Source organism: Nomascus leucogenys, chromosome 20 (genome assembly GCF_006542625.1).
Source record: "Nomascus leucogenys isolate Asia chromosome 20, Asia_NLE_v1, whole genome shotgun sequence".
In the NCBI taxonomy this organism is placed as follows: Eukaryota; Metazoa; Chordata; class Mammalia; order Primates; family Hylobatidae; genus Nomascus; species Nomascus leucogenys.
In genome coordinates, this window is record NC_044400.1 from 23,797,449 (window position 1) to 23,808,867 (window position 11,419).

The following is an 11,419-nucleotide window of genomic DNA, read 5'->3' on the forward strand; positions in this document are numbered from 1 at the left end:
AACAACAACAACAAAACAGTAAATCTTACCCCTGGCTCTTTTAGACTCTTATGAGTTGCCCAATAAAAATGCAGATTCCAGGGCCCAAGCCCAGACCTAGCTAACCAAAATTTCAATGAGTGAATCCTGGGTTCTGTATTATAAAATAACCCAGAGTGATTCTGTTAGGCACAGCCAGGACTGTGACCCAGTGGAGCACTCAGCACTGTCTTCCACAGCCTGCCCTGTCTGATTTGAATGCGTCCTTTCTGTGCACAGTCCACGGTGGCACTTTCTGCACCATGCCATTTATTCTGTGCCTGTTAATTCACTTGTCTCCCATCCCCACTCTACAGAAACTGGGCTCTTTGAGAACTGTGCCTCTGCTTTTCCTCTGTGTCCTCAACACCTATTACTATGATTTGTGCATCATCATTCAAGGTTCTGCTGAATTAAAAGATTTCATTGCATAGCGATCTCTCACTCATCCTCAATCAGAGCATTTACTATCCGCAGAATATCTGGCAACTGTCTGTGAGCACGCTGACTTGGGATGGCTCATTATTAACTCTGATTATGTTATTTTCCATAAGTTTTATAATCCCCACCCAAACTGTAAATTCCTTGAAAGAAGGAACTATTTATTTTGCTTCTTTGCATTTCCTAAAGCTTTGTGCACAGAAAAGGAACTGACGTATTCACTGATACATCATTTTTGTCTTTGAAAAGAAGTTTGAACACTTCCATAATGAATCTGAATTAGGAAGAAATGGAAACACAGACATGGAGGAAATTAAAACATTATGTCTTCCTCCTTTCTTTGCTAAGATTAACCATGTCATTCTGACAAAAGATAGTGTAATGGTTAGAAAGATTTCCCCTTACCTTGTCAAAGGGTGACAAGCCTTTAATTCTTGCCCTGAAATACCCAGCTGCAACCAAGAGCTCCAGAATTTCAGTCAACTTGACATTTTGTTCTTCATCTTCTCTTGTTTCCACCTAAAACAAAAGGTAAAAGTTTGGCTGGTAAAAGATATGCTGAATAAAAGAACACCAGGTATATCCCCTGATGCCACAATCTCATTGCCAAGGAGTAGATGACATTGGCTACATCATCACAATAGATTCTCTGAAAATTCAGCAAGTGTCACACAGAAGCATGTGGACAGTGTTGCTGGAGTCACAAATGGGTCCGCGGTCCTCAACGGGCTGTTAATCTTCATAGGTGAGGGAGACACATGCCCAAGTAGTATACACTACTCATCGCATGCTGAAGGAATCCAGCGAAAAGGAAGGTTAGAGCACAATACTTTCTTTTTCTCTAACCCATGGTTTACTTTGACAGTCTTCTCAAATGGATTACGACTCCTTACAAACAGGAACAAGGTTTTATGGTGTTTTCTAAAAAAAACTTTACACTTAGGACTTAGGGCCGGCATGGGGGCTCACACCTGTAATCCCGGCATTTTGGGAGGCTGAGGCGGGCAGATCACTTGAGGTCAGGAGTTCGAGACCAGCCTGGCCAACATGGTGAAACGCTCTCTCTACTAAAAATACAAAACTTAGCCAGGTTTGGTGGCCCATGCCTGCAGTCCCAGATACTCAGGAGACTGAGGCACAGGAATCGCTTGAACCCAGGAGGCAGAAGTTGCAGTGAGCCAAGATCATACCACCGTACTCCAGCCTGGACGACAGAGCAAGACTCTGTCTCAAAAACTTTATACTTGGCTGGGCACAGTGGCTCAGGCTTCTAATCCTACCGATTTAGGAGGCCAAGGTGGGGTGCCGATCACTTGAGGTCAGGAGTCTGAGACCAGCCTGGCCAACATGGCAAAACCCCACCTCTACTAAAAATATAAAAAATTAGCTGAGCATGGTGGGGCACACCTGTAACTCCAGCTACTTGGGAGGCTGAGGCACGAGAATCACTTGAACCCAGGAGGCGGGGGTTGCAGTGAGGCGAGACTGTGCCATTGCACTCCAGCCTTGGTAACAGAGCAAGACTCTATCTCCAAAAAACAAACAAACAAAAAAAGTTATACTCATCCAGAAGTTACTGACAACAGGCATAGAAATGAAGAAGGGAATTCAAACACGTATCCTTCATTGTACTTCCCTTTTTGATCTCGAAAACAAATATATGAAAGGCTTCCAACCCAGATATATTAAAGGGTGATTACTGCCACATAATAGGATTGCCTTAAAAATAATAAATTCATCTAATATATGTATATCAGTATTTTGCTTTGTTTTGTTTTTTATTGTTGTTTTTGTTTTTGTTTTAGAGACAGAGTCTCGCTCTGTCACCCTGGCTGGAGCGTGGTGGTGCAATCTCGGCTCACTGCACTCAGATCCCAGAGGGAACCTCCGCCTCCCAGGTTCAAGTGATTCTCCTGCCTCAGCCTCCCCATGAGCTGGGACTACAGGCACGTGCCACCACACCCGGCTTTTTTTTTTTTTTTGTATTTTTAGTAGAGACGGGGTTTCACCGTGTTAGCCAGGATGGTCTCAATCTCCTGACCTCATGATCCACCCACCTCGGCCTCCCAAAGTGCTGGGATTATAGGCATGAGCCATCGCGCCCGGCCGTATCTCAGCATTTTGATTTAAAATTTTTAATTTATATCCTCCTTTTACCCCAATCTTTATCTAATACTTATATCCATCTAAATATTCTAATACTCCTTCATCTATTTACTATAATGAACTACCTTTCCTCTCTTCCTTTGCTACAGAAAATAAAAAACCATCTCTTTATATAAAACACCAATAAGATACCCTGGTTCACATGCTCATACTCATCTCTGAGTCCTCTCTTACCCAACAATGCCTGTTAAGTCTTCCTTTACTATGCATCTCACGTTTATCTTCCCTTCCCTTTTATTCATACTTCATTCCAGGACTCTTGCAAATGCTTCTTCATCTTTCTTCCTTTAATTTGTTTTGCTCATCCCTTCCTAAATCACAGCTTTCATGTTATCCCTCTTTAGCTCACCCTCCCAGCCCTTATCAACAATGCACCACACACACTGCCTGTAAGATAAACTCCAGATGTCTGGTTTCACATTCAGATCTTTGGCCACCAAACTATCTTTTCAGGTTCATCCTTTAACTACCCCAAAAACAATCAAGACATGGATGGCCATGGCTATATTCTCTAACCATTGAGAAATCATTTTCAAATTCCATCTCCCATTCAACACCATCCCTCACAAGTCTATCCTGAAATAGCCACTCTCCCCTGCATTTCTATTTTATTTATAGTCTATCCTGTACATATAACTATCAACCTCTTCTAAGTGAGATGTGTTATGTACATGCTTGTCTTTCCAACTAGACTACTGGTTGATTAAGGAGAGGACTATATATTATATATAGTGCTGTTTACTCCTCTGAATCCAAACAGCATTAAGCTCCAAGGACACACTTATTAAATAAAGAATGATCTACTAATGCTTACCTAAAGTAAATGAACCTAAACCAGTCATGTATTAATAAAATGTTTCAGTGGTCACATCCCTGACAATGAAAAGAAGTTTATTTTGATGTATAAACTGCCAGGAAAGGGAATATACATATTAAAATATAGTTAATACAGAATTATTAAAGTGACTGATAATCCCCTGCAATAGAGTAGGAGTGGCTTGGGGGAGGTGACAGCACTGAGCTACATCCGTCTCTGAAATGACCCCGGTCCAGTCCATTAAGGATCCTGAAGATTAGCATTCACTAGTTCCTAGTGGACATAAAAATTTTCTTAAGTAATATAAATTATTCACACCTTCTCTCCCTTCTGCAAAAAATCTGGGATGGTTGAGAAACATCTACAAGTGAAAACACTCTAAGAAAAGAGAAGCTAAAGAGTAGTTGTGGTTCAAGTCAGCAGAAAAAGAAAATGAGATAATATAAGTACTTTCTTAAAACTTCTGGGCTGTAAAACAGGAACACTTCATTTGTTCAATCATTTATTGTGAAAACACAAGAAGAAGAAAAAAAAACAAAAAACAAAAAATAGGATCATCACTGCCTCAACACCTATCTAATGGGCACCCACTGGCCACCCCACTACAGATGCAGGGCCCAGGCTTCCATCCACTCACCCCTAGAATGGAGAAGTTTACTTTTGCAATATAATTTGTGAAGTAATTTTGGCACAAGACACTAAATGGGAATGTATGACTCCAAATTCACTTAGCGGATTAACACTGAAATCAAATGGAAAAGAGCCACTGCCTGATCTGCCAGGAATGAAAGACCCTCTCTTGAAGCGATAAAAATCCACCAGGCTGGTTAATACATCCAGTTGTTAAAACTAAATTTCTGACAAAGACAAACAACAATGAGCTCTTACATAAAGCCCAATACACTTTCAATTTCCGTCCACTATAGTTGTTGTAAGCTGGAAGGCAGGCCAAGTCTAGCTACCTTTGTAAAGGGTTAAAAAGAATGAATTCGGGCAGGGCAGTGGCTCACATCTGCAATCCCAGCTACTGGGGAGGCTGAGGCACAAGAATTGCTTGAACCTGGGAGGCAGAGGTTGCAATGAACCGAGCTCACGCCATTGCACTCCAGCCTCGGTGACAGAGTGAGACTCTATCTCAAAAAAAAAAAAAAAAATAATAATGAATTTAATGAATTAACTGGTCTAGTGACAGCCTAATAACACAGACTATCCATATTTATATTTACTAGCTTCTGAACTAAATGATAATTTAGTTATTGCTTGACCTGCTGAGTGTGGCCTCTTAGCAGTCAGTGAAAGTTTAAACGAAGGACACACAGCAGCAGGTTACTTTTCATTAATTAATTTATTTTCCCCCCAGAAAGACCTCCACTGATAGTACTGTGGAATATTGGGCTGGAGGGATTTAAAGTAGAACGTGGGAGACCAGACAGAGGTCTACGGCAAAAGGCCAGGCAAAAACTTGATGAGAGCCTAGAATACAGAAGAGGCAAAAAAGAAAACTTCAAATGTCACAGTACAAATCCTATTGTTCACTACCCTGGGTCCCATCCCAAGCAACGTGCATGTAAAGTTTTACCTAATACAGGTGTTCTGACAACATTATGCTTGTTAGGTTTTCTTAAGACAACAAAATGGACTTGCATTCTGGGAGCACACACTGACAGACAAATCTGTCCTTTCATGACTATATATATTCCCAGCTTCTGGACACAGAACACAGTGATACCTCAATTAGTGGATACTTGTGATATGAAAGAACTGAGGATTTGGGAGGAGTGCAGAAGAGTAACATTGCTCACTGGCAGGTAAGTGTGAAGGGACGACTCACCACATCAAGCAAGCAGTCACCCTGCCCAATGCCTGCTCCAGAACCTTAGGAAAAAGGCAGAGGTGCGGCGTGGATTCCATTTCTCTCCAGAATCCAGTAAACTAGACTATCCTTTGAGTAACATCAACTGAAAGGGACGACAGATGCAAACTACCTATGAGATGCTACGTGGTATTTGCAGCCAAAAGAAAACGAATACACTTTCCCTGTATTCCCAGCAAACGTGGAAATCCGGAAAGCACTCATGACCCTCTCCCTAGCACTAAGTGAGTACTTAACAAACACCTTTGGAAAAGAACCCCGCCCTCTTCTGGAGAAGCTGCAACCTTTCCGCCCAGAGCTGGGTCCCCCGCCACACAGCACCCCTGGAGTGCGTCCCATCCCGAACGCCCCGGCGCGCTGACCCAGCGGGACACCTCCCTGGTGCGCGCAAGTCTCCCAAACTTCCTCCCGCCGCCCCGGCCCGGGTAAACGCAAGGAGGGTGGCATTCCCTCCCGACAGCAAGGCGGGTGGGGCGAGCCGCCGGGACCTTGCGGGGTGGCGGTAGGCGTCCCAAGGTCACCGCCCTTCGCACCACCCGAGCCCGAACCGCCTCGGAGAGCGGTCTCGTGACTCCAGCGCCCAGCACCCTCGGCCCTCGGGGCTAGCCCTGCGGCGCGGGGTGGGGCAGCCCGTCCCGGACAAGGAGAAAGGTGGGAGCCCAGGACCCCGCGGCGCGTGAGGCTGCGTCAGGGCAGGTGTCGGGCTAGGAAGGCCACCTCCGCCCCAAGAGACCCGGGAGCGGCTTAAGTTTGTCCTCACCCGCCCGCTGCCCCTTACCCATGCAGGGGCACCTGCTCCCCGCCTCCGAGAAGAGGGTCGGCTCTTCCCTGAGGTGGATACACCTGAGGAAGGGGGCGGGGCGCCCCTAACGCACCCACGGCCGGCTCAGCCCGCCGCCCCGCGGCTCGGCCCTCTCTTCAGGAACCCGGACGTGTCAGGGAAGGAGGAGACGTTCTTACCTCCGGGAGACCCTGGCCCTCCGGCCCCTTGGGCAACCCCATGATCCGACCGGGCTGTCGTAAGGCGAGAGCGAAGCCCGCCAAGCGTCCGGAGGAAGCTGTCTCTGCCGCGGAGCTGCTACCGGGGTGGAGTGCAAAGCGGAAACTTCCTCTGCCGCCGCCGCTGCCGCTGCCGCCAGCTAAGCGCCGCAGCCAGGCAGAGCATGCGCGCTGGGGCCGGAGTGCGGCGCCACTGCGCCTGCGCCACAGCAGCCCGGGGAGAGGTGGGCTGGGCTGCGGGTCCTGGCGTTGTGCTGGATCATCGCGCTGGTGCTCTGAAGTTTTCTCCGTGGCGCTCCTTGAGAGGGGTTCCTCCTGCATCTTGAGAATATTTTGCATTCCGGCTCCCTCCTCTTCTCACTGCCATCGGATGCCCCAAATAAGTCCTGTCCCCTCGGTGAATCATACTTCGGAAACCCTCTGGCTTCAGGGTCAGAGTCCAAATGCAGATGAGCTTGAGGATTCTGAATGCACGCCCGGCTCTAGACCTTACAGACACACGCTTGGATAGACTTCTCCATATATGGCCCAGGAACGGACTCCTTGAGAAGGGGTTCTTCACGCCCGCTGCCCTCTCCAGCGTCCTGGCCAGTGGCATCGCCTTCCCAGGAAACCTCGCTTTAGATATTGCCCACCACCCCGCCCTATTCACGGTTTCTGGGTCTTCCTGGAGGAATGACATCTCAGAGAATGCGGACTCCTATGTTCACGACATTTTAGCCGCCGCGTCCCTTATTTGGTGTACCCCTTGTCGGTCCCGGGGGATGGCAACTAGACAAAAGGTCACAGGCCCCCACACCCGCTGCATAACGGCTTCTTGGCTTTTTGTTTCTTTTAAGCGATGAGGAAAGAGATGACTTCCGTGAAAACTTTTGCTGGAGAAGAGATTCTTCCCTCTGTATATGTGTGCGGGATGGGAAGTGTCAGACTCAGACCTTTAGCTCCTTGAGATCAAAAAGGTTTTGTGTTTGCTTTCCTCTCTTCTTTGCATCCCTAGCATCTTTAAAAGAGTAGGCAGGCGCCGTGGCACATGTCTGTAATCCCAGCACTTTGGGGGTCGAGGCGGGAGGATCACTTGAACCCAGGAGTTGGAGACCAACCTGGGCAACATAGTGAGACCTCCATCTCTACAAAAAATAAGAAAATTAGCCCGGTGCCAGTGGTCCCAACTAGCCGGCAGGCTGAGGTAGGAGAATTGCTTGAGCCAGGAAGGTTGAGGTGGCAGTGAGCTATGATAACACCACTGCACTCCAGCTTGGGTGACAGAGCAAGACTCTGTCTAAAAATTATATATATATATATATATATGTGTGTGTGTGTGTGTGTATATATGTATGTATGTATATGCAGTGATGTTTTCTATTTTATTTTTGCACCTTTGGTACTCCTCCTGGAGTTCATCCTGACAGACAGAGGTTTGTCTGGAGCCAGAGCTCACAAGTAGTTGGAAGTGCCCTAACGACGCCATTTTGTTCTTAAATATAACTAGCAAATATTACTCAAAGCTGTGCACCATCCCCAACCCCTGGTCCCCAATAATTTGAATAATCTGAATATGCAAGTTAAGGTATTGAGATGGGAACCCTTCTGTGTGGTATATCTTGCTCTTTTCCTTTGTGAAGCCAATAAACTTCAATTTCTACTCTCATAACTTCCCAAATGTGTTGTTTTTGTAGTTTTAAAACTGTCATTCACTGAAATGGTATAGCTTGATGGGGAATGGAGAGTGATAATAACTTGTGGCCACTGTTGAGTGACCCGACAGGTACTGATGCCTAGGAACAGGTAGTAAGATCTCACATAGCAGGCAAGCCTAAACAGCTGTATATAATAGCAGCCTGGAGACTAGGGCCTGGAGAATAACAGGACTCAGGCCACACCCTGAGTTCCCTGTTATAATGGTTTTGCAATGTTTTAAATAAGCATGAGTAGCTAACTTCCTCAGCAAGAAACTGTCCTTCCTGAGCGCGGTGGCTCTTGCCTGTAATCCCAGCACTTTGAGAGGCCAAGGCGGGCGGATTACCTGAGACTGGGAGTTCGAGACCAGCCTGACCAACATGGATAAATGCCATCTTTACTAAAAATACAAAATTAGCCAGGCGTGGCGGCGCATGCCTATAATCCCAGCTACTCGGTAGGCTGAGGCAGGAGAATCACTTGAACTGGGGAGGCGGAGGTTGTGGTGAGCTGAGATTGTGCCACTGCACTCCAGCCTGGGCAACAAGAGTGAAACTCCGTCTAAAAAAAAAAAAAGAAAAAGAAAAGTAAAGAAACGGTCCTATGATACAACAGGTGTAGGGTGACAGTAACAGAGTTGAGGGGCATGGGGCATGCTTAAAAAAAAAAAAAAAAAGATCTCAGCAAAACAGCATGATATCTGTCAAGAAAGTTTGAACAGGGCTAGGTGGGCACCCGCTTATAGTCCCAGCAACTCAGGAGGCTGAGGCAGGAAAATCTCTTGAGCCCAGGAGTTCTAGGCTTTAGTAAGCTATGCCAATCAGAGATCTGCACTAAGTTTGGCATCAATACAGTGACCTCCAGGGAGCAAGATTGCCTAAGGAGTGGTGAACTGGCCCAGGTCAGAAACAGAGCAGGTTAAAACTTCTGTGCTGATCAGTAGTGGGATCACGACCATGAATAGCCACTGCGCTTCATCCTGGGCAATATATAGCAAGACGCTGTCTCTTAAAAAAGAAAAAGAAAGTTTGAGTAGCCCATATTTAAGAGCAGAAACCCTTCACAGTCTTGAAAAAGACCTTTAACAGCCAATGCAGAGAACGAGGCTTGTGGGGAATCTCTCAGATCGATCCATCTCTTTCCCTTTCCCTTCCCTCCAGGTACCCTCACAAATTGTGTCTCCCAAGTGTGATATCTGAGGACTAGAAGTCAGTCATTCTGTCTCTCTTCTGTACACTGAGTACAGAGTTGTGTGATGTTCTTCTAATTGCAAGATTCTTTGGAGCCTCACAAATACTTTCCTGTTCGTGGGTAAAGAGGTACCACAGTGATATAGTTTGGATATTTGTCCCACCCAGATCTCATGTCAAAATGTAATCGCCAGTGTTGGAGGTGGGGCCTGGTGGGGGGTGATTGGATCATTGGGGTGGATTTCTCATGAATGGTTTAGCACCATCCCCTTGGTGCTGTCTTCGTGATACTGAGTCACTCATCATGAGATCTGGCTGTTTTAAAGTGTGGCACTTATCCTATCTAGCTCCTGCTTTCACCATGTGACATGCCTGCTCTCCTTTCACCTTCCACCATGATTGTAAGCTTGCTAAAGCCTCCCCAGAAGCCAAGCAGATGCTGGCGCCATGCTTTCTGTAAAGGCTGTAGAACTGTGAGTTAATTAAGCCTCTTCTTTATAAATTACCCAGTCTCAGGTATTTCTTCACAGCAATGTGAGAATGGCCTAATACACATAGTAAAGAGCTTCCTGTTAGGCTTAGCTTTGTTCTGGAGGAAGTTTTCTGTCTTTTTTTTTTTTTTATTTTTTTGAGACAGAGTCTCGCTCTGTCACCCAGGCTGGAGTGCAGTGGCGCGATCTCGGCTCACTGCAAGCTCCGCCTCCCGGGTTCACGCCATTCTCCTGCCTCAGCCTCCCGAGTAGCTGGGACTACAGGCGCCCGCCACAATGCCCAGCTAATTTTTTGTATTTTTACTAGAGGCGGGGTTTCACCGTGTTAGCCAGGATAGTCTCAATCTCCTGACCTCGTGATCCTCCTGCCTCAGCCTCCCAAAGTGTTGGGATTACAGGCGTGAGCCACCGCGCCCGGCCGGAAGTTTTCTATAAAGCTTCAATTATTCTGTCTCCAGGCTTCTCTCATTCCTTCTACATGCAGTGCAACAATGGGTGTTCAGTAAAGTAGAGTGACACGGCAAGGTCACACAGCACATTAGAGGGAGTGCTAGAACCAGAGCCCAAAATTTCTCATTCCCCATGTTCTTTTGCTCACCCATCCAACCAGCCAACCAACCATCCATCCATCCATCCATCCAACAAATATTGCTGAGTTACTTCTATGTCAGTAGCTCTCAAACTTGGCTGCGCATTGGAATCACCTGGATTCCACCCTTAGCAATTCTGATTTAATTGGGCTAGGGAGAGGCATGAATATTGAATTTTTTGCCTTGGAACATATTGTTTTATATACAACACAGTAGCGAATAATGACTTCATTATGGGTTTGTTTCTTTATAGATCACAGTGGCATACAAAATTCAAAATCCATAAACAAAGAGCTCTTAGGTTAAATGAGTTCTTCCTAAAAATTCTTAATGGCATGCTGGTCTATTCTCAAGTGGTACAATTTTATAATGCACCATCCTATATTTAGCATGTCACATTTCTACAGTAACATAATGGAGGCACAGGCAGTGCAAGCAGATTTAAACCCCTTCTACTTCTGGACTGAAGGTTAGAAAAACACAGCGTGTACACACACACACTTGGATGAGTTCTTCCAATATGTTTTTCCCCACAAGATGATACTTTTATCAAAGAATTTCAATAACTTTCATAGTTTGTACAACCACACTCTATTAGCTACATTAAAAAGGATTCAACAAGGGCCCAACTACATAGTAGTAAATAAACATGCTTTAGAATATCTGCTACATTCTCTATCTCCTGGAGAAAATAATATTTACATTTTTTGGTAAAGTGATTTAATAACTAAGCAATTCTTTCTTTTGGTCGGGGGTAGGTAATGGGATTTTCAAACCTTCACAGGTAATTCCAATGAGCAGTCAATTTGAGAAGAGTTTCTCTATGCCAGAAACTGTTCTCGATGCTGCAGATACTGCAGTCAACACACCAAACAAGATAATTACTGACAGAAATTAAACATGTAATTAATAAGATAATATCAGGTAGAAATAAGTGCTATTAAAGGGGGGAAAAACAGTGTAGTTTGGCTGTGGTGGCTCACACCTGTAATCCCAGCACTTTGGGAGGCTGAGGCAGGCAGATTGCTTGAGCCCAGGAGTTCAAGACGAGCCTGGGAAACATGGCAAAAAACCTGTCTCTACAATTAAAAAAAAAAAAACAAGCAATGAAAACTACAACAACAATAATAATAATAAAAAAAAACCAGTGTAATGCA

At 45.5% G+C, this 11,419-nt stretch overlaps 1 protein-coding gene across 2 annotated transcripts in view; it reads right to left on the minus strand.

Annotated features, from left to right (window-relative positions):
- Positions 1-6,476, minus strand: part of CCDC93 (coiled-coil domain containing 93) — a 100,098-nt gene extending 93,622 nt beyond the window's left edge. Inside the window, exons 1-2 of one of the 2 annotated variants that reach the window (XM_003275182.4) lie at positions 6,276-6,476; positions 865-978 (exon numbers count right to left, since the gene is read on the minus strand). In XM_003275182.4, coding sequence (XP_003275230.3) covers positions 865-978; positions 6,276-6,317 — 156 coding nt within the window. In that variant the 5' untranslated portion in view covers positions 6,318-6,476. The remainder of the gene's footprint in view (positions 1-864; positions 979-6,275) is intronic. The other variant, XM_030801098.1, reaches the window with a different exon arrangement.
- Between the last annotated feature and the right edge of the window lie 4,943 nt (positions 6,477-11,419).